We start from the raw sequence: 23,701 nt of genomic DNA, 5'->3' as shown, positions 1-23,701 counted from the left end.
TTCCTCCTGCCTCCATGTTTCTCTTTGTACAGGTACCAAACTGAGGAGCTGTTACTAAAGTATAGAAAACTCCCTGTCTTGCATCCTGCATCTCCTTCCCAAGCAAGCATTGGGGGTTTACTACAGAGAAGCGATACTGCAGTATTATCTGTTAAACAGCTGGAATGAAGTTTTGCACTTACAAATTTTAAGAAAGGCTTTTCAGACATGGTCTTGCAGGGGTAGGGGTTTTTCTAGGGCCCCAACTGGGGATGCTGACTGTCAACAGACCACTGAATCATCTATCCTTCACATTCCAAATGTGGCCTATGAGACATCTGATTAAAAATGCTTTTGATACTGTACATTGTGATTTTTTTTTTTTTTTTTTTAGTAACCAGAATGGCAAAGACTACTAGCTCAAGCTAGAATTCAGGAAACAGGTTACCTGGTTTCCAACAATTTTAGTTCCTTGATGGAGGTGTAAGTTAATCTTTCATTAAGCGTTCTCTGCTTAACATGATCTTTCCTATTTGCAGAGTGTTCTACCATATTACGTGGCAACAAAAATGTCCAAAATCCGCAAGCCAACCTTTGATAAGCCCAGTCCCGAAACGTATGTCAGAGCTGCGCTGGGCACGGTCGGCCTGCAGTCCCAGACCAACGGCTGCCTACCCCATGCGCTCATGGTAAGTCACCTTGGAAAACATAAGAATCTGGAATGTCCTTTGTATGTGTTTATCAGGGAAGAAGAGTAAAGAAAAATTTTGAATATTAAATATTCTTTAGCTTGTAATCATAATTTAGCAATGTTTGTGTGTGCTGCTAACTGTTACATTTCATTTAGTATGGGCTATAAAAAAGCTGAGACTTCCCTCCTTTTTTTTTTTTTTTTTTTTTTTTAGGGATGGATCTTCTCTCTTCTACCTACACCTACTGTCATTAATTTCCTCATGAAAACAAACAAAGGAATACGGGCTCGTTATTTGAAAAAAATGAAGGAGAAGTAAGTTGGAGGCAACTTGAGCTTGGAAGCAAGGAGCTCCTGCAGGTTCCATACCTGTGCTGCAGCACCAAGTAGACCTAATGTTTTAAACATCTTCAATTGCAGGTGTGCTTTCTAACAAGCATAACAGTCTTGTTTTTAGGATAGAGATGAAACAAGACTGACTTCTAATACTGATTTTAAAATAGGCTTTATTTGTTTATACATATTATGAGGGGGGAAGTGCTTTGGACTAAAATTGCACCATGCTTTAAGAAATAATTACATGGACTTGATCACACATTGTGCTGTTGAAGAACAGCTGGGTTTATATAGTGTCCATCACACATACTGTGTGCGGGTGATGGACAGAAACACAGTAGTTCTGAGGTATTTCCTGGACAGGTGGAGAGGAATGGGAAGGAAGCAGGAGAAAAAAGGTGACCCAGCGTTATTGACAGAGTGTAACATTTTCCCAGCTCAGGTTTTGGGTACTTGCAAGGATTCTGCCTTGTCAGCCAGCTCGTGAACGTTCCCCTGCTTACATGGTCCAGTGTGATTTTTGGTTATGCTCTTGAGGGAAATGCGCCAAAAGCCAGAATGAGTGTAATTGCTCATCTATAAATATATACATAAAATAACATTGCAAAAAGTATTTAAATTCTTGGTTCCTGGATATGGATTCTAACTTTTCGGTAATATGTAATCTTTATTATTTTAAATAATATTTTTAAAAGTTCAGTGCCTGATCTTTGTAATAGATGGTGATAACACAATGTAGATAAATGTCACAAGTAATGTGTTACATGCTGGTTGCGGGTGCTTTAAATGCAGAGCTTGAAACAAATTACTGTCCTTGTCAGCAATGATTCCTTTAGTTTGTCTTTTTGGAAATGTGAATCTGAAATGTTTGAGACGGCTTTAAAAATTAGAACCAGTAAACTTCTTTAAATGTAGAACACTTTTAAATTCCATTGTGTTTAACTGATCTCTTTCATGGTTTTGTTCTAAAACTGAGTGCTCTGGTGGGGCTTGAGTTGCCTGACTCCAGGAGAAAAGGATCAGAGTAAATTAGAAGTATGTACTTGTCTGTATTTACCCACTGTCTAAATAAAGATTTTGGTCTCTGATATTCCTTTTTATAACCATAAAATGCACTGAAATTTGCAAGGCAAATCAAATTGCAAGCAGCTACCAGTGTCTTCTGTGGTGATTTCCTATGGTTGAAGAGTGGAGGTTGTTTTCTGTCCTTGAGAGAATAATTTCAAGCTCTGATTTTGAAGTGAAACATGTTGTACTGAGACATGATTTGGGGCTAACATTTCTGTACATTGAAAAAACCTGAATACCGATGCAATGGTGCTGATCAAATCTGAAACACAGATTCTATGCCATAGTTTTCTTCATGTTTTTGGAACAGGGGTGGTGAAGTCAGTGGTATTAGTTCTGTAGGAACACATGACTTGGTTTGCTCTGGATCTGATGTGGAAGCATTGGACTAAACAATCTGTATCTTTGACTTTGTAAAACAAATAAAATGGAATTTACTCTGAATCCTTAATGTGTTTCTTTTTCCTTAAAATGTTTGCCTGTATATTCAAATGGCTGATTATCCTTTATCATAAATAATAATGCAGTGAAACTGACTATACTTTTACGTGCCAAAACCAAAGCTTTTATTAATCTGTCTTCCTGGTAGTGATGTTTTACAGTGCTGATATTTTAAAATCACTGGAGTACAAAAATAAACTATTAAATAACTGTTTCTTCTTAATAGCTTAATTACAAATAATGTTTTTCTAACTGTTGAAGGTGTTTGGAAAGCTGTGTCTGAGGGAGCAGCAGGTGCAGCCTCCTGGCGCTGGGGCAGTGAGGGGGTGTCCAGCAGGGGCTGGTGCAGCCTCTGCCCCGGGCTGTGTGGCGGTACCAGGCTGAGGTTTGGGTCCTTGCTCTCATCTGCATTTCCCAAACTGCAGCAAGGACTCACTTTTTTTCACCTAAATTGCCTTGACTTTTTTGACTGTCTGCTCACCTCAGCCATGTAGTGAACACCTTCATGTGTACTTTGCAATACCCTGGGGGTGCAATATAACACAGGAGGGGTTCCTGCAGTGCTTTTGCCACTGATGCAATGAAGGAGCCGGAACGAATTTTCAGTCCCTTGTTTAAATGGGAGAAACAGGGTGTGAGTTGAGTGAGGCGTCTGCCCCATCTCCGCAGGGCGCCCGGGGCAGGGACCCACCGTGCGCCGCAGCCGCGACAGGGGCCAAGGGCTCGGGCAGTGCCCGCTCAGCCGCCGCCTCGCCCGGGGGGGCGCGGCACCGCGCCGGTGGAACGGCGTGACGGGCCAGCCGCCGCCGCTGTTCCGGGCGGGACTCCGTGCGCTCAGCACCCGGCGCGGAGCGGAACTCCCAGCGCGGGCTGCGGCGCCGGCGGAGGCGGGCGGGCGGCGCACCTGGCAGCGCCCCGGGAGGGCCGTGCCGGCGTTCCTGCCGGCGAGGAGGCGGCCGCATGACGGAGAGGCGGCAGCGGGCCCGTGTGCAGGGCGGCTGGGCCGGCGGCCCGGCGGGGCGGCTCGCAGGCAAGGCCCGGCTCGCAGGTAACGACCGGGGCCGCGGCAGCTCCTGGCTCTGGCGCGCAGGGGCCCTGTCCGCCGCCCCGCAGCCGCCGGGCTCGCAGAGCTGCGAGCGGGCGTCCGGGGCTTGTCAGGGCCCTTCTGTGCCGGCGAGCCCAGTGCCTGCTGCTCCGCCGCGGTGACAGCCGCCTCGCCCGCCGTGTCCGGACCCGGGCGGGCTGGGGCTGCCTTGGCCGTGTGCTGCGGGTGGTGCGGAGCGAGGTGCTGCCGCGGGGGGAGGTCCGGAAACAACCGGCACAGCTGCGAAGCCTCTGCCGGCGCGGGGTGTGCGGGCCCGGGACAGGTGTGTGTGACACCCCCGGGGCGGGTCCCCTGGCAGAACTTTCTGTCCGTGTGACGGGGCGTGCGAGGCCCCCGTGGCGGTCTGGGGTCTGGTGCCTGGGGGTGGCCGAGTTGGGCTGTCGGTAGCGCACCCGCCGCACTGAGTGCGCTGTTGCCGTCCTGGGGCACATTGGATGGAACGAATAGAATTGGGTGGAACTAATGTCTCTAATAACTGTTAGTTGTTTTCTCTTCATAAAATGTATCATGTGTCTTTCTTATCATAGTGAAAACATTGCAAAACAGTGCTAGTTGAAGGGGCTGGAGTTTGTGGTAGAATTGAAAGGTACTAGATGTCATCCTTTCTGATAAAAGGAGATTTTCAGTTTTGTTTGCCTATGGATAACAAATATATATATGTAAAAATTCCAGTTTCTATGCAGTTTTTAACTGTTATGTAGTGCAGGTTTTGCTGTTCCCTGGAGTCTCTGCCAGGCAGAGGAAAATACTTCAGAGAATGATTCCATAAGTTCTTCCAAACACTACTTTTTAATGGTGACATTCTGTTTCATGTGCTCCTTTTTTTTCTCTTTTCTTTAGCACCTGAGGCACCTGTGGCCAGCAGCCCTGCCCCTGCAGGCGCCGGACCAGCATGGAGGAGGAAAGATCATTCTCACACTCAAAAGCAATTTGTCTTTGAAAAGCCGTCAGAGGTAATAATTACACGGTAACTAGAAGAATTTTAGTCAACTTGAAATGATGAAAAATATCAGACTTTGAGATTATAGTATTGTGTTTAAAAACAAATGAAAAACTCAGCTAAGCTGAATTTCTTTGGGCTTTTACCAAGCAGAGTTTGCAACTGTCTTGCATATGTGGCAGACAAAGTTACGGTCTCTGTGTTTAACCTCAGGCTTCAAGTATTCATTGTATATGTTCGTAACTACTTTTTTTTCAGAGAGACAGAAAGAATACCTTCTCCTAAAGAATGATGCAATGTCCTAGTCCTGATTTGAGCTTGTTTTTTTTCCCTCAGTTGGGATATCTGTATCCTTTGCTACAGGGGAAGAGCATGGGATTTGGTTTATAGACTTTGCTTCACGTCCTGTCAAGCAGACACAGGGTATCGTGCTCTGTGCAATGGGAGGGCAGTTCCTTGCTTGGGAAAAAAATCTTGAACACTTCTTTCTGAGCCAGAAGTGTTCTAAAGGCTGTCCTCTTGGCTTGGAAGGACTGGAGATGGTCTGGGAAGATTCTCTTTTCCCTGTGCCAGAGCCCTGGCATCTACATAATAGTATATTTTGACCCTCTTGTTTGTGCAGCTCAGTGACCGCTTGCATCTCGGCACTCCACTGAGCTCAAAGAGAAGCACAAATCCTTGAGACAGCCAGAATGATAATCCAGGCTGGATTAAACTACTGTTTGTGGTTTTTTTGGTTCTGTTTAAACAAAAACCAGCTATCTCAAGCTGTGCAGACAATTCTAAAGTGTTACCTCCTGCTGTGTCTGGTCTGTCTTTTGTTTTGCTCATTGCCTGGGGCCTGAGACTTGTTCATCCCTCCTATAGTTGCTCTAGAACTTTACTTCCAAATGGAAGGATAGGCAATTTTCTGGTTGCAGTTGATAAATAACAAGTATTGGAATAATGTAAATAATTTAGAAATTAATGTCCTTTAGGGGGCAGTTGATTGCTAAAAACCACCTGCAGCGGTAGCTGCATTTGAGAGTTTCTGGGATGTGGGGGGAGTGGGTGGGTTGTTACTGCTTGCCAGTTATCCAGACGTATGTTTTTCTCACTGACATACTAGTATGCGGCTATATAGGGTCACCAGAGATGGCAGTTAGCTCTCTTTGACTAGACCAGGCGAGGTACTTAAAGTTTAATATTCCTCATGTTTTGTCTTGTTACCTTTCAGTTGGAGCGCAAAGTTCCTGAGGCAGGTGTGATAGAGTGAGTACATACTGCTGACTTAACTGTACTTCCTGTGGTTTTTCCGTCTTGTTGGTCAGTGGGAGTCTGCTGAAAAGTTCCTTCTCCACTTACCACTGCCATGCCTTTGGAAGAAATTTCAATACAGGACGCGGACCTTCAGCCCTTTTATCCTGCACTGGATTTATGATCAGGAGGGTCCATGTAACTGTTTTTCATAGCTTTAGTGTAGCTATAGGAGCTGGCAAGAATGAACGACTGGACGTCCTAGATAAGTAGAACTTCAAATATATCTCCTTGGATTAACAGTATACATTTTTCTAGAACAGTCCCTGTGTAAACTATGCTGGAATTTACTTGCTCTTATTCGGAAATATAGCTGATAGGGCAGCTCAACATCACTTCCTTTGACGGTCTGGAAAAGTAGCTGCTAGTGAGTGTTACAGTGAAGCTAGATATTTCTAGATCACTTACACTTTGTGTTGAAATGGGGATCTCAGAATAACTTTACCGTGAAATGTGACAAGGTGTGATGGTGTATGCTGAAGTTACAGGTTTTGAAAATTAAATTTGCTTCAATTTGGTTATCTTGGTAGAATTTTCTTACTTAGTGTTTCCTAAGATGCAAGTTCAGATTCAGCTTTTAACTGGAATTTGCGTGTTGTTTTTACATGAAGGAACCTGAGGTTAGCTTTCTGTAGCAGCTTCAGGTGTGATGCTGGGTGAGTATTTGTGCAGAGCAGGCATAATGCAGATGAGATGCTCAGCTGCCCTCCCACTGCCAGCATGGTAGTGGACACTTCATTAAGTAGACCTACTTTTTGTGAGAGATGTTTCTGTCAAGAGTAATGAAAAATATTGCTGGAAATAGTTACAGAATTTCCCAGAAGCACCTACAGATTGTAACAGATTTGCATATGTTTTAGCTTCCCATTTCAGTATGAATGAGCCAGCCATATGTTCTTTGCATATTATTTATGATTAGTAGTAGTAACATAGTATCTAGGTATTAAGTAAATTCAGTATGTTAGAAGTATTTTAAAGGTTCACTAACCTTTCATCTGTTACACTTATTTATGAATCAAATAAAAATATAGAGGAGACAAACCAGATGCTATTCTTATCATGACAGCGTGCTGTAGGTAATATAGTATGATTTATGCTCTGCATGTGCCATATAGAAGAGATCAGACGTTTCTGTTTATTTAGCTTTCTTAAATACAGCACAATGCAAAACACAGTGTGTGATCATCTCTGAGTTGGTGGAGAAGGAATTCTGGAGAGCATTTAACTCCTGGAGTGTCCTTGGCAAAAAGAGCAGTATAAAGATTGGAGCTAGCTTAGAAGAAAATGAGATAGTAGGTGGAGCAAGCAGTTTGTGCAAGACTAAATAATACTTCATGACAATGCAACTTGTAACAGGGAAGAACTGTTTACCCCTTGTACCAGCTACACTACTTAAAATACTGCTCGTATAACCTGTAACTCAGTTTTGCTGTGTCACACAGATTCATGAACACTTTGCTGTTAGCAGGATGGTGGTATCAGTCATCTGACTGAAAACTGGATTTTGCATCTTCAGTTACACTCATGTTCTTTGTATGCCTAGACAGGGTGCGCTGTGGTGTTGTTTCCTTTAGATTCCCTGTGATATTCCACATTCACGTATCTCTAGACCCTTAAAACTGTGTATTGAGCCTTTGGTGAAATGAGAGCAAGGGGTGGGAAGTCCACACAAATTTCTGCAACACCCCTCGCTGCCACACTCTGACCTCTGACTGTCTCCAGAACGTTACTGCTTCCCTTAGTAGTGTGAAGCTTTTTTATTTTCCTTTTTAAAGAGTGCTCTCCCTAGTCCAGGCTTACAGCAACTCTAGTCCATGCTGTTCAGTGAATGATAATTTCTTGTTGTTTGTATATCTAATGACTCTTTCCTTTCTTGCATCCTCAGCAAGCCTGGTGTGTATGAGCTCAGCAAAGAACCAAGTGGCACTTCTAGGTAAGTGAATTGGACGTTTTTTGAAACTTGGTTGTTGCTGTTGCAGAACAAGGTGGTGATACTCAGCTTCCTCAAGTCTAGACTGTGCATGTGGACTCTAGCAGGTGCATGTTGCCCTTCCTGTGTATCTTCTGTTTAGAGTACTTCTGCAAATACTTTTGAGTATCAAGTAGCAGAGACGTCCACAGTTTGAGGAGCACCGAGGAGAACCTCTTAACGTCTAATGCTTGCTGCATCTAATGTTCTCATCTGGAATAAGGAGAAGGGGCTATATCCATTTGTTTCATGATCCAGAGTAAGTTGCTGCTAGAAATTTGGATTAGTCTTCCTGTGTTAGCAAGGGTATGATGTCTGTGTGCTGTAGTTAAGAGCAACCAACACCTTTTAGATGTAAACTGGACTTGTTTTAAATTAATCTAATAAAAGCATTTAACTTTAGGCAGACTGGGTAACTTTAGGGTTGTCCCTTTTGCTTACATGCTATGTCTTAATTATTTCAGCTTCAGGACACTTCAAATAAAACCTACTTGTACTGTGATTCCTACTAACTAAAATGCATTTTTTTAAATCTTGCTGACTTAGCTGCAATATCAGTATTAACGCTTTCCTTCTGAATTTGATAGATTTTATTAATAGTGGAAAAATGCCAAGGACAGTAACTTTTTGTGCATTTATTTCAAAGCTTTCATCTTGGTTTCTGCTAAAGCTGCAAATAACATTTTATACCAATTTGAAAAGTAAAAGCTTTGCACCATCTGGAAAGAGAAAAGATACACAACCAGCTGGCTTATTCTTCTATTTTCTGGAATTTGTTTTATTAATATGTTGGTGGAATATATGCATTTCTGGAAAGTTAATCATCAGATTTTGAATCTCTTTTAGTACTTCACTATATATATTCTTATTGCAATGTCTTTGGAGCACTGAATACTCATGAGAGTAACCTTTTGTAAACAGCGTTCCTGTTCTGCAGCCTGCCACAGTGGCTGGAATTTGAGAATGCTGCTGTTAGTACAGTCAACATATAAAATGTACACATGAAAATGTAAAAATAGGAGAGGTTAAATACTGTAGGGTTCTTGTGCTTGGAAAAGAGAGGATAGGATGGCAGTGGTGATAAAGGGCTATCAAATTCTCAGTGGCATGGAGGTAGTGAATAGACAGCAATTATTTACTTATGTTGATTGTAGTACCACAATCAGGGCTATGTAATTTATTAGATGTGAAGTTAATAACAAGCAGAGGGATGCCATTTTTCACACAGTATATGGCTGATTGTGGAACTCATAGTATATTGGTGGTGTCATACATTTTTAAAAGCAATTAGATATGTTTGATGAGGGGAAGACTGATCAGGAGCTCCTGCTGCCCTATGTTCTTTCACAACTGCCTTTGGCTGTGGTCAAAAATAGGATACTGGGCTTTGACTTGCGGTCTGATGCATTACAGCCATTCTTATCTCCTTTGGGAACCCTAGAAATCAGAATATTTTATCAAAACCTATATAGAAGAGTGTATTCTTTCCATCTTTATCTTTTTCTTCCTTAGGATTCATTTGATTCCTGGCTTTATTGACTCCGAACAAGCAGACTGGATGTTTCAACAGCTCCTCCAAGACATACCCTGGCGTCAGAGAACTCACATCAGACAGGGTAAGGGGTGCGTAGGCCAACTCTTCAGGTCATTCCCATAGCAAAATCCATGCATTGTTCATCATTGGTTTTAATTTTACATATTACAGCTCCTTCACATATTTCCTTCCAGGTTTTCCATGCATATCTGAAGAGTGCTGCTGCTTATTTTTCAGTTTCTATCATGATGTTCCCCATCTTAAAAGTATTTGAATTTTACTGCCTTGTCTGTCATCTCCAGTTCTTTTTCCCGCTCTTTTTTTAGATTAAGTCTGTGTTCCATCCCTTCATACTGTCTCCCAGTGATGCTGCAAAAACTATGTTCTTTGAGTCTGCTGTTACCAGGAATGTTTTTTGCCTCTTGTACTTAGAATCCCAGCAGAGCACATTTCTTTTCCCTTGTCTTTGCTTATTAGTTCCAGTATGCAGTAAGTAAGGAGACTGCAGTTCCGAATTTGCTCACTAAGGGGCACCTGTTGTAGCTAAATTTCTCTTCAGTCAAGAACAGATCGAAGATATCAGAGTAGTTATTGAACAGGGCTGGAAAACGCCTTCAACATCTGTGTTTATTGGCTTGCAATACAGGTACAGTATAATGGAGGATGTTACCTGTCAAGCATGAGAAGTAGCTACCAAGATAGACTTTTCAGAAGTTGAAAGTTCTTTTAACTTGATGTTTGAATTACACCACAGAGCATACACGTATTTGACAACATTTTACTTGTCCAGTCTTGTGACATTCTGTTTCTGTAAAGTCCCATTGATGCCACAGTCCTTTCCACTTCATCCTTTCCAGTGGATACATCTTGCAACATTTGTCAGTGTGTTGGGCACTGGAACCAGGAGACTATAAAACAAGCCAGAATTATAAATAACATTTCAGTTTCATTTTGCTGTCTTTAACTTGTCCTGTCCCTGCCCTGTCTGGTATAGGGATGAGAAAACTGATGTGATTCCAAGATTTTGGCAAGGTAGTTCCTCTTGCAGAGACAGGCCTTCATTTGAGTTCTTTATGTAAGGCTAAGGATTTTGGGGGGCTGCTTTTTAACTTTAGGTGAGTGTACAGTCCCTTTTTGATCAAGTTTCTTGGAAGAATTACATCATTCCATTTTTAAGCCCTTTAAGGCAACTGAGAAAATCTTCCTGTTTTTCGTTTTTTTTTAGAAGTATCTTTTGAGGAACCAAGGCTTACCTCCTGGTATGGGGAACTTCCTTACACATACTCCAGGATAACAATGCAGCCAAACCCAAACGTATGTATATGATCACAGTTTTCTTTTCTTATAATCTACAAAGAAATCTTTTGCAGAAAATGAGACACAAAAAGTCCCTCTGTCATCTGTTTTTATCTAGAGTATCTATCAGCATTTCATTTGTGATAGGCAGCATATTCTAGTGGAATGTGGACGACTTGATAAAACAAGCCTTATGAGTGCTTTGACTGAGAGGAGCATGATTTAGTTGCTAAATGCTGGCAAAAGGAATCTCCAGAGTTTAATGTCCTGCTTTGGGGTCACCGTAGCTTTGGACAAAACTCTGAGTTGTTCTGTGTGACTTACTCTATGCATCTTTATATTGGAGATTGTAATGTACACAGTCATACTGAGATTTGTGTTGTAAGGTACAGTGATATCAATTACTGAGATAGTTACTTTCAGAAACACTTAGATTCAGTAGTGCTTAAATGAGAATTCAGGCATATTGTTGATTCCTATATGAGTGCTATGAAGTTCACACACACAACCTGCCTGCTCAGCACCTCTGGATTTTATGATGTAATTTCCCATGCTATTTTGAAAGAGTTAAAAACCTTCTGAGTGACTCATGGATGTTTCATTCATGTTCAGTCTCTCTCTCTCTGGCTTCCAACTTTTTGTCCCATTGACCTGTCTTTTGGTATTGCTTTGCTTGAAATTTCCATGGCAGTAGGCTGTAATGTTCTGAACCATATATTAGTGTGACTGTTGAAGACTGGATAATATGAGAGAGGTGTCTGAGGTCCCAGAACTGCTGCCAAAAGGGGTACCTCCTAGCAAAGCTCAGTTTGGGAAAAGTGTTATTTAACAGGATGAGTTGTGAAGATTTGGTAGTCTCAAAAATACCGTGGTGCAAAAATTCCGTAACCTATGGAATTTGTGGTGGAAAAGTAGACTGCTTTTTTTTTTTTATTTTTTTTACTCCTTTGTGGAATATTCTTTTAAATTGACTTTTCTATAACCTGAATGGCTTCAGGGATTGGAAGTGCCCCTTCAGAATCATTCTACTGTATACTAATGATTTAAATCCAGTTCAGAATTGCCTGTGGGGAGGCCGTTGCTGCTCGGAGGTTGTATAATATATACCCTGAATTCATGGTTTCAGTTCGGTTTGCATGAAGTTCAGAGTTAGCACTCATTGGGCCACTGGCTTCATTCTCTCATCCAAGAGGTCCAAGGCCTAAATCAGTCAAACCTGCTGATCCAGTCTTTTATCCCTGAATCATTGTCCTTTTTACCGAAAGGAGCTCCAGCAGAAACTGAGGTGCAGTGGCAATCTCACGCAGCTGGGAGCCAGCGCTGGCACCGGCTGGCGGCTGCCCATAGACAGGGGGACTACGCACGGACGCTCTGTCCTCTCACTCAGCTTTGTAGGTGGGAGTTCCTGGAGCCTAGAAGAAGCAGTGAATGGTGTAAAGAGCACAGTCCTTACCTGTAGAATATGGTTTATATCACAAAAATAGCCTGAGTAAAATGCAGTTTAGTGCACGGCTTGGCCAAAACCTGACCTGTTTTGAACACTTGATGTGTAGGAGTAAGTGCCTTTGTGCCCCTCATTTTTGTTTGGTGAGACTGGGTATGATTGCAGCATCCCAGGTAAAATCCAGTGCTCGTGCCTAAATGATTCTGGTATTAGAAAAATGTTTCTCTGTAAGCAGTGATGTAGTTGGTGAAATAGTAATGTTTTGACAAAATTACTTCCATTGCTGCAGGTTTGTAGTGGGCTTCGCACTGAATTGTAAAATTCACCATATGGTAAAAATTCTTGCAGTAACTACTTTTGTGATAGGAATTGAAGGAATCCAGTCCTAGCTGGTCACTGAAAAGTGCTTTCAGTAATTCTTGTTGGTCTCTCTTGTCATTGCATTGCATGGCTTGCACATATCTGCACATTCAGGCAGATCAATTAAAAAGTGTAGCTTTTTTGGGGTGTTACTGATTTCCTTACATGTCCCATAGCTGCAAGCTATGTTTATGTATAATTAATTATTCACATGATGCTTAGTCATTGAAGGGGTGACTTAGCTAGAAATACCTCTGATAGAGAAAGATGGTGTGTTGAGGCTCCTACAGTGTAGGCAGTAGGTTAAAAATCTTTTAAACATGGGTATTCATGGAAAGAAGGTGGTGCAAACTCAATTATTAGAGGTAGGTACTAGCAACTAATTCCTGCTATGTGTTCCTTTCACCAGCGATGCACTGGGAGATTTGGAATCAGTTCTTTATCCTCTCTTGATCTGTGTTTCCGCTTATATAATGGGCAAAAATTCTGGCCTACATTGCTTTGACTTTTTTATATACTTATGTAGTACGTAAAAGCACTCATCTGTCAGATGAAAGTCATGATGTAAGTTTATAACATTAAATAATGATTCACTGGACTGAGTTGTAATGGAATGTGCAGAGCTGCTATGGGCTCAGCAAGATGTTAGCAGAGGGAAGGGTGAAATTCAGGGCCTGTGACACTGGTTCTGTGAACCACTGAAAAGTTATAATGTCAGAGTCAAAACCCCAGGAGCTGGGCTCAAAAGCTGTACTAACAGAGCAGAGACAGAAGGTCGGACTGTGACAGTGTTAGGCCAACTGTTGTCTCTTGTTCAGTGCCAACAGCTGCGGGCAATTGACAGCATGTCATTTAGTCACTGATTAGAACTTTCTGGATGCACTGTGCAAACCAGCAATGGCCAAGTAACTCAGACCCATGTCTATGTTAAACTCCTCTAGCTTTGCTAGGAGGTTAAAAAAGCAGATATGCATGGGACAAGTTGCACACTTTTTCTCTCAATAAGAACTCCCAATGTTTACCCATGGTCAGTTCAAGCAGGTTTTACTCTGTCTGCCTTCTCGCCTTCCAGTTAATTGGGGTGGATGGCTACATTGGTGTGAAAAGCAAACTGGCTTCATAGTTTTAGAGACTATTTAGTATCGGGTCATAGGTAACATGCATATTTTGCAGAAAGACCATTCCTCAGCTTTACTAAAAATATACTCAGAATTTTTCAGAGGCATTTGTTTGATTTCAAGTTTATTGTGATAGAGGTGCAGTATATTTTGTTTCTTAGTAGTTTTGCCCTTGTGTCTTGATGGTTATCTGCTGCCGGCCTGCTTTCATAGTATTTACCCTGTTGCTGTGCTGCTTACAGTGGCATCCTCTGCTGACCATGCTAAAGGAGCGCATTGAAGAGTTCACTGGCCATACCTTCAACTCTCTTCTCTGCAACCTCTACCGAAATGAGAAGGACAGCGTAGACTGGCACAGTGATGATGAACCATCACTGGGAAAAAATCCTGTCATTGCCTCCCTCAGCTTTGGTGCTACCCGGACTTTTGAGATGAGGAAGAAACCCTCCCCTGTGAGTGTTCATATCACATTCAGAGAGTCCTTTAGTTACTAATATGCTTAGTATTTTCCCTCTGTTTAAAGAACTTAATTACTCAAAGTGTTTAATAGTAGTTAAAGAAAGCACAACTCATAAAGTTCTGTGGAATAAGTGTAGAGGTCAAGAAGTCCATTTCATGGAACGTGACAGCTTGAGAATGGGAATGGCACCACTCAAAGTGCAGCAGTGTAGTGTTGCAGTGAAACTCTAACCTGGGCACTCTTCTGCCCGAATAAGGGCCTTTTCCATAACTTAAACTGAAATTAGCGATGGTGGAAGAAGGGGCCTTTCACTGTGTAAATGAACCAAAGAATTGATACAATTTTCTTAAACTCAGACAAATATTATGTAGTGCATAGTGTATGTGGGATGAAGAGCAGCTCTGACTGCTGTTGTAAGTAAAAATCCTCTTAATAATGTTTGCATTTTGACTTGTGTCTGTTCAGATGGAGGGACAGCGAGCAGAGGGAAGGAGCTCATTTCTTTTCCATAAAATACCAGACACTCGCATCATACTTTGCAGACTAAACAGAAATCATTACTTTGGTATGGACGCATGTGAGGAATATCCTTTCAGGAATCAGTTGGTGATTTGGTAGCAAATACTCTTTCTAGGTAAAATGCTGTGCTTGAGAATGCTGTGTTTACAAGACAACTTCAAACTTAAATTTTATAATTCATATTTATCCAAGTAAAGGAATCACACATTCCTATGCTGAGAATACTGGCCTCATTTTAGGGTATCCTGCTTCAGATTTCTTTTCTACATGTGTTGTCTTTGGGAAGAAGTTTTCCGTCTACTTATGTAGCTACTTATTCTGAATAAGTAATGCAGAAAGCAAAGGTGATGATTATCAGCCTGTGAGAAAACTGTGTGCTGACATATACTGAAGTCTGCCCATCAGTGGACACCTTGGGTTACCTAGTCATGAGCAGCAAAGGTCAGAATTTGAACCAGAAAAGAAATAAATGGTTTGTATTTTTCACCAGTGGTCTAATTTGTAAATCCTTTGTTGTTTGATGGGAATTTAATCCTAGTCCCTGAGCATGAGATCATATAAGCAGTGCATTATATCAGTGAGCATAACATGAGTAAGTATCTTTGATGCTGTGATGATAATAAAATGTCAGCTGGAAAGTTCATTCCTCTGGGAAATGGTAAATGATGCTTGGATTTATTTCTAGAAGTGCATGTGATCCCCTGTGATGTATCAGAATCAAAGCCACTTAGATTTCAGAATAAACTTTGCTGTTTCCCTCCCAAAAATCAAACCAGTTCTTGAGCAAGATGTCTTTTTGTTCTGTTTTCTATTTCCTGAAAAGACACCCACTATGAGCAAAGGGGGAAATTCAGTCTGCTGTTTATAACTGGCCACCACCTTTGATGTATACTGCACGATTTCTTCTGTTTTCTTTCTGAGATGGATGATTTCCTATAGATCTATCTCTCAAGCTCTTCTCATTTTTTTCAGTGCCTCTGATCTGATATTTCTCACTAGCTGAGTGTTGCTACCCATGAAGTGTCTTCCTTTTGCAAGCGTGACATACCTGTTTCTAAGGTGTGATCCCCATGTGCAGGGTGATCTTTGAATAAGTTGTTACTAACTGCTTCCTGTGCCTAAGGGAACTCGTACTTAATAATTATATGGCACACATTATGTATTCTTTGCACATTCCCAAAGCCTGCAATTTTCTGAGAGCATCCTATGACACTAGATGCTTTGCCAAGTGGGAGTTACAAGAGGCTCTGATGGAAATTACAGCCTTTCAGGATGTACCACTAAAGAAGTAATTTTCATACTCTATTGTAGTGTAGCATTCGCTCTTTCATTAAGTTAAAGTTGATTGTAGATATTTGAAGTTTGATCGTTACTTTGTTCAAAAGCAAGTTACAGCAAGAGGAATGTAGTCTAGGGAAACAGGATTCAGATTAACAGTCATCACAGGCATTCCGGCTCTCCCTGGTTTGTGATCTCTCAGGATCAGTACAGTGGGTTTTACAGAGTTAGTCTTCACTGAGGAGGGAAGGGGAAAGTAACTCCTTTTCCTCCCAGAATTAAATCTGTTTGAGGACCATCATTCTAGTATTGCAGATTCTAGAGTTTCAAAGGCCTTCATTTCCCTCTGTTCTTGTAAGTGCTTTTTAAGCATTCTTAGATGAAAGGTGGAAAGATGTAATGAAAATAGAAGATGAGAAATACTATGGTAGTGGCTCACTGTAGATAAATGGTACTGGAAAAAAACCCTAAAGCAGTTGCCTGTGTGTGATCATGTGTTGGGTTCAAAACACTAAGTACCACAAGTCAGGTGACATTGTGTAGGGCTATTGAAGAATACTAGATCAGAGCTTTCAGAGACTTCAGTTCATGTTAGTATCTGTACAAATATTTTCTGTATTGTATCTTGAAATTTGGATGAACTTGTGAGAGAATAAAATCGTGTTTCTCTATCTGCAAAGAAGACCAGTACTGTTGGTGGATTTTTTTTTTTTGTGCATGTTTGTGTGAATTTTGACACTCATCTGGTAGGAATTTGGTGGTGTTTATATAGGCTACTCCAAACCTGTCACAAAGTGAAATCTTTCTATCCTTTCTGTGCATTTTTCCTTGGCAAAAAATGGAGGGGGTGGTGGGGCAAAAAAGTTATGTATGTGCAAGTGGTATTTTTTTTCCTGGAAATTGTTCTAGGATACGGGGAAGGAAAGGTTCAGTCCTCTCTTTTTCTTTTGGCGAGTACTGTACTGGATGAGTAAGTGTTCATCATATAATAGATGGTAAAGGAGTGCAGAGACGTGCCTAGTCAATTTGAATCTGCACTAACAAGCATCCCTTGTGGATAAGTAGAAATAATTCTTACTCAGATTTCAGCCCAGTGCATGTAAAAAAGCTACAAATACATTTCAGGAGTAAATTCCCCACTGGCATTAAGGAGACTTTTCATGGAAATTAACACAATCCCTGAAACTGTACTCGCTGGAGTTTTTATTTTTAAGTATTCTTTCTTCTAAATACTGCCTTTTTGCTTTATTTGGACCTGTCGTGTGGTTGTAGCTGATATTTTGCCTTTGATTTAAATGGTTCCTAGAGTGTTTTGGATGCCTACTTGGTAGTTCAAAGTCTACAGTGAAGTGATCTGGTTTGTTTTATTTTCTATTTCTAGTTCCAGTAAATTACTTAAACTTTTTCTTTCCTCCTGGTCCCCCCCATTGCTGTAGCTCCTGCCAACACCAAAACCAAGAGGCAAATGCTTTGTTTTGGTGCTGTGGTTCATACATAATTCACATATAATCTGTTGGTTTAGCCAACAAGTCCTCTTGTACTTGTCCACATCGGACCTGTTGCCTCTGCAGCACTGTGACCTCCTGTTCTCCCCTCAGCCTCAGGGCCCCTGTCCCACTCACACATGGCTTAATTGTCCTACTCTGGAGGAGCTGATTTCACTGTCTTACCTGGGTCTTTCGGATACAGTCTCACCACCATTTTTGCAATTGCTTATCACTGCTCAACTCAGTGAGACAATGCCGGGTTATCTGATTAAGTCTTTCTGGAAGCTGGCTGTGAAATGTTAGTTCAGGGGTGAAGGGTGATACCTGGTGTCCTGCTAATCTCCCAGGTCCCACTGGGAGCAGCTCTGCAGCAGACTTCTGGGTGACCTGAGGACCAGTTTGGTACAGTTGGCCAACAAAGTGCTGTGTGAGCTGTGGATGCAGTTAGAAAGGCAGCTGTCAGGTTGCTTGTCTTCCATCAGTAACCAAGGAAACTGCTGGGTGCTGGGAAGGGAGGCAGCTCCATGCATGCGTCAGATAATAGCAGGATGTTCATGGTGTTCTCAGAATCAGCCTTCAGATAGGTCTGTCCTTCAAATGAAACACTAAAACGCAGTCCCTTTCTTCTGTCCTTGAGTAGCTGTTCTAGCAGAAGTGAAAGATCTCCCAGTACTGAAAACAGCAGAAAAATAACCCTTCATGTCCTGACAGGCCTAATTAAAGACAAACGTGGGAATATATGGAGCACAGTAGAAACTGACGCTTGGATCAGGACGAGGAGGATTGAACTTTTAGATTGGCACGAAGCAGACTTGCAAACAGCAGTGGCTTGCAGAGGAGGAGGAGGAGGTGTCCACCAGCCCTGGCAGGACTTGAGCAGCCATAGACAAGCAGACTGGAAGACGCGCGGGTGCTTCAGAGCTGCTGCACTTGCAGTCTGCTGGGTCAGCTGCAGCAAGACTGAGGGAGTTCAAAATAGTCCTGTGGAGGCGGGCATGTGAATTACATGAGGAAAGGGCAATATGACCGATATTCATTCTTTCTGAATCCATAAAGAAAAGAGCTGCAGTGAGGATTTCACCAGAGAGAATAAACAAGTAAAAATGCAGAAGTATTGATAGATGAGCTCACTTTAGTGGAGAAGGGTGTTTCCGCAGCTGGTGGTAGAGGAGTAAACTGGAAAAGAAGGACACAAGCAAGATGGAAGTCTGAAAAATGTGAAATTAGAAGTTTTGTAAGGATAATTCTTTTTGTAATATGTAAATAGATAAAGCAGAAGACTAGAAGCCAGCACCCTCCATGAGAGCTGCTGACTTTAGCCTTGAAAAATAATTTTGCATCATTTGTATGTGTAATTGCATTATTATTTACACATTTCCATTTACTTTTCCTTACTATAGAAAATGCTTCCACACTATCCAGAACCCATTTCCTACTACTATTTCAATAAACTTTTCTGAGACTTAAGAAGCAAACTTAGCTGATTTATGTACATTTATACTAGATTTTTTTCTTTTTCCTACCTTTTTGATTTTGATAGCATTTTAAGAAGAAAACCTCGATGAAGCCCTGGAATACATACAGATTTTATATTCACAGCTTCCCATCAACTCATGCTGAAGTTTCCTCACTTATTAACTGTATTTACTTGAGTATTTTTTAAATTAAAAACCAGTTTTAGCTAGTGTACTTGGACAGTGTAAAGTGTGGATTGTACTAAATGTGCAACTCAAGATTATGAAAATTCTAATATACTAAGATGCAGAATAGTTGCTTCACTAGACCTGTTCTTGGAAGCAGCTGGTTTTGTAAAACATACATAGAGTTACAAATTGACCACATAGAAGTTATCCTGTGCGTTTCTTTCCGTGTTTGTTGTCAGTATTTTAAAAAAGTATTTTCCTCCTTAGATGTCAAAAATGAATTTCCTTCATAAACTTCTTGACCTGTGAAACTCTACTGAGTTTTCTGAATGTCTAACATCAGCTCTAGAGATAAAGTTCTGAAATGAGATTGGGTGGACAGTGTTAGTAACATGTAAGACAGTAGACAAGTTTTGTGTAACTGCACTGGCTCTGCAAAACCAATTGACATAAAAATTTATTTTTCTAAGTAAAACTAGGCTCAGAGATTCCCCATTTAAAGCAGAAAGTAACTACTGCTTTTACACACTGACTTTTCTAAGCCAAAATGATGTTTCCTCCTAAATAATTTATCTTAGAATTCCTTTTTAATCAAGATGAGCAAGAGATAAAAATAAATCCACTGTTGTCCATCCACCAAGTGAAATGATGTAATCCTGTGAAACAGAGAACAACCATGCAATGATATTTCTCTGCTTTTCATCAGCAGTCATGTTTACAATTTTTGAATTTTTTTCCTTCTTTCCTCTGAAGTAGAAGAAAATGATTTTGGCATTACACCTTACTCTTAATAGAGCAAGATAAATGGCTAATAATTCTAGAAGCTTAAAAGTACATTTTACATTGTCTTTACAAAGAATACATATTACAGATTATTCCAAGTGCCTTCAGCACTGCCTGATTCCAGAGGTTTAATGAGCTTAATTGATCACTGGTGCAGCCTTGGGCCCTTAGGTATCCCCAAGAAGTGCACAAATCCAGAACTGCCAGTCAGTGCTACCCAATTGCATAGCCTTGTTCTATCACATGGCGACTTCTGGTCCCAGACATGAACAGAAAGTGGCAAATGTGCAAATATATAGTCAGTTATATCAAGTGATGCTTTTTATTATCAGGAATTGATTTGACCTCAACCAGGCTCTTTGCATTTTAGAGGATTTGCAGTCTTCTCTTAATCTTTTTTACACCTCCCCACCCCCAGTTGTTCTTTTGAAAACTGGGCTGTGTTTTAAGTCCAAGACATAATCTTCCCAGTAGCTGAGACTTTGCCTCGTTTTAAGCAAGCCTTGATCTTTAAAAAAAACAAACATGCATCAAGTTTGGCCACTGCAAAATTAAGCTTCAAGGAAGTTATTTAAGATTTTGTAAAATGTGATTTTTTTTTTGTAAAAGCGGTAAAATGTGTTGGATGAGAGCTGTTGGATCTTTTAATGGTTCTCAGAAGACTGTGTCTGTCTTTTTATGACCTCTTAATGTTTTCTTCTAGCTGCCAGGTCAGTGCAGAGCCCTGTATGTTTTCCTGAGTAGCTCAACATACAGCTGATGCCTGGTGGTCTTGTAACGTTTGGTTCTGTTTCAGAAACTCCACACTTGTGTCAGTGTGAAGCAGCTGTACCTGCACCTCAAGCTGGGTTAAATCTTACTATGATAACTCCATTTTCTGAGTCTTCTCTTATATATATATATATATATATATGGTGGTTTGTTTTTTTTTTTTTTGGTCCCCCTCCAAAATACAGTTTCATTTTATGTGACAAATGCCACTCTGGTAGTAGCAGGTTTTCTTGAGTCTGGAGTAATTGCTGCCTTCAGCTGGGTCTGAAATAATTGACCACTGCCTCTTCCTAAACACTCAGCAAGTGTGACTTCAGGAGTCCCTTATAAGAAACTGGTAGAGAAGATACTGTCTAGTTAAAGAATAAAAAAACCCGAAGCATTTGTTCAGCAACAGTCCATGAGGTATGGTCCCTTGCAGGAACGCCATCATGCTTTAAAAGCTCAGACCTGGCCTAATGATTTTTTTCTCATCTCTTTGTAGTTTCTTTCCAGAACAGATAACTAATTTGGTGATCTCTTTGGAAAAAAGGCAGTATCTGCTTCTAGAGGCAGTGATACAATAACAAATATGCATTCAGTCTATCTGTTTATTATATGCAGTATGCTCAGAAAAAGGTTAACCCCGTACTTGTACAGTGTAAAGATAGAAACTGTCGTACCCTTTTTTTCCAGTGGAGGACATTTAATATCCACTTTATCTATGGCTTTCTGTAATTTAAAAATAAAAGACCTCTTGAGCCCCTTCCTTTTCAACACTAATTAAAATATTACTCTAACTGCCCTTTTCTCTGAATGAACCCCTGTATTTTGCAGGTGATTTCTTGTCTGGAACTTGCCTAAATTCCTCATTTCAGAGAGTTGCTTTCCACTCACCCTGGAGAGCTCACAAAGTTGGCAATAGAGATCTATAAAAGGCAAAATATATACTGCCATTCTGTATCTTGGGAAAATCCTGTTTTTTCCATTCACATTTCAATGAAATAATCCAAGTGCCAGCATTAAGTAGGTAAGACATTAAATGGAAGTTGTTCAAGATTTGCAGCAATTTTTTCTGCAGCTGTTGAAGGCTAAAAATCAGAAAATATTAAAGGCGTACACAGAGCATGGTAATACCTGCCCATGTGGCATTCTGGCAGATCGTTCATGACAGGCATAGTATGATTTCCTGGTGAGGTTCCTGTCATAATTGACAAAGAGAACTGTATTGGCATAATAGACGTGCCTGAGCACTTTGACTTAGCAGTGTATTAGTCTTATTTAAAATGGGAACGGATGGTGCAAAGCAACAGAAAGTTGCTCTTCCCACAAATGTGGCACCTGTGAGACTAATACTGCAGTGTTACTAAGTCCAGTTGTATTTGTACTTAAAAAATAAGTATGTAATCCAAAGACTTAACAAAAGTTCGCAAATTACTTGTGTTCTAGTTTAGCGGTCTGTTTTACTTAATGATGATAAAATTCAAGACAACTTGTTATACAAGGTACTGTAGGAAAAAGAGATTTTTTTAAAAAAAGTTATTAATCTAGCAGATAATACTATACCTACATGAAATGTCCTAAAGAAGACAAAGTCAGAATAGAAGGAAGACGTGTACTTTTGATGCAGTAGGTAACTGTTGCAGTCAGCGCGGCTGTCACAGAATGTCTCTGCAACAGAACTGTTTATTTCAAGAGTGGATGTTTCCAAAAGGTTTGCAACCTCACTCCAGAATTTTGTACTAGATGTAGGAACTGGTTGTTGAACTTTATCTGTGTTGTGCAGGCAGTGAGACACAATGGCTTCTTTAATCCTTAAAATGCTCAGCTGCTGAACTCTCTATGAAATACGGTGACAGAGGGGGTTAGTTAGACTTCTAGATCTTGTAGGAACTTCCTTTCTTCCTTTCCCATCACAGCTTTTTAAGCTCTGCTATAGAGAACTGTTTTTCTTCCAAATGCACGTGCCTGTTTCTTCAGTGTCTAATGTTTCTTTTTAGGAAGAAAATGGGGACTATACTTACGTAGAAAGACTAAAAATCCCACTTGATCATGGGACTCTGCTGATGATGGAAGGAGGTACTCAGGAGGACTGGCAGGTAAGAACTCCTTGACATCATTTGTGTGCTTTTCTTGCAGTGTAGTTTTCTAAATACGCATGAGGCACTCCCATAAAGGTATGGGGCATTCTGCTTCCAGTGACACAGTTGTTTCCCACCACGTTAATATTGTTTTCTGCCTCAGATTTTCAAAGCACCCACAGAAACAATTGCTTTTCGTTCTACTGCTAAGTGATGTAATAGGAATCAGCTTAGATGTTCCAGCATCTAAGTTTAGCAATGAAGGCTGCAGCCTGCAGCTGAAGGAGCAAAATCAGTTTAGGAACTTGGAATAGAAAATAATTGCAACTTAATTTAACAAGTCTACAGTAATCTACAAAGACCCTTTGTTTTCAGTGGCCCTGAGCAGTCAGAACATGAATTTTTTGCCTTACCTAAATGTTTAGAAGTGTTAATAAAAAGCCATCACAGGAAGTGAAATGGAGGTTTCTTACATTGTTTGATTAGCTGTATTTAAATACACAAGGTCATGCTGCTTTTTTTTTTTTTTTTTTCTGATGTCACTTACAGCATCGAGTGCCTAAAGAATATCATTCTAGAGATGCACGGATAAACTTGACCTTTAGGATCATTTATCCAGAGCCTGATGGAGTTTGGAAGTGAGGAGGCACTTTGGGCATCGTTGGATATAAACCCACAGCAGATCCAGAACTTTGGATTGCTACAGGTATAAAGAAAGACTTACAGGAAGAGTTCTGTGGAATATCTGATGAGGAAAAGAATGTCATGAAGATCTTTGATAATCAGAAGCTGCCTGTGTTATGTGGACAGTGCTGGTTTGTTTTCAGCAATGGTATGATACTAAATCACAGACTTAAAGTTTATGAAATAAAACAGTGATCATTCTTAAAGGAACACAAAACACATGAAAGATCTGAGAGACACCGACTGGAGCAGAAAGATGCAGTGAGCAGTTATTTTTGCATCTTCTCTTGTCTCATTTTCCCCCTAGGTAGTGATCTATGGTCTAAGTAACGACAAGGCAGGAATCTCTGATATAAAGCCAACTGTATTTGTGCTGTGTGTACAGAAATGACAAAGCTGCACTTAATGCTGACCTCTGAGTGTTCCTCACTTCACCATG

The 23,701-nt window shown here is 40.9% G+C and overlaps 2 protein-coding genes across 3 annotated transcripts in view; both read left to right on the top strand.

Annotated features, from left to right (window-relative positions):
* HSD17B12 (hydroxysteroid 17-beta dehydrogenase 12) overlaps positions 1–2,512 on the top strand; it is a gene marked incomplete at its 5' end in the record, with an annotated part of 86,475 nt that extends 83,963 nt beyond the window's left edge. Inside the window, 2 exon segments of the mRNA XM_080345808.1 lie at positions 519–668; positions 885–2,512. Of these exon segments, the coding sequence (XP_080201934.1) occupies positions 519–668; positions 885–989 (255 nt within the window). The 3' untranslated portion in view covers positions 990–2,512.
* Positions 2,513–3,463: 951 nt separating this feature from the next.
* Positions 3,464–23,444, top strand: ALKBH3 (alkB homolog 3, alpha-ketoglutarate dependent dioxygenase). 2 transcript variants are annotated; one of them, XM_080345847.1, is made up of 9 exons: positions 3,464–3,563; positions 4,461–4,573; positions 5,777–5,811; positions 7,742–7,789; positions 9,338–9,441; positions 10,585–10,673; positions 13,820–14,029; positions 22,498–22,596; positions 23,128–23,444. In XM_080345847.1, exons 1-9 carry the CDS (start codon positions 3,476–3,478, stop codon positions 23,218–23,220), a joined length of 879 nt encoding a protein of 292 aa, XP_080201973.1. In that variant the 5' UTR covers positions 3,464–3,475; the 3' UTR covers positions 23,221–23,444. The 2 variants fall into 2 exon arrangements, with proteins under 2 accessions (XP_080201973.1, XP_080201972.1); XM_080345846.1 differs by lacking the exon at positions 13,820–14,029.
* Positions 23,445–23,701: the final 257 nt, after the last annotated feature.

This window comes from Nesoenas mayeri (genome assembly GCF_963082525.1).
Source record: "Nesoenas mayeri genome assembly, chromosome: 5".
Taxonomy (NCBI): domain Eukaryota; kingdom Metazoa; phylum Chordata; class Aves; order Columbiformes; family Columbidae; genus Nesoenas; species Nesoenas mayeri.
The sequence above is the reverse complement of the archived record's forward strand: the minus strand, read 5'-3'. Positions and strand labels throughout refer to the sequence as shown.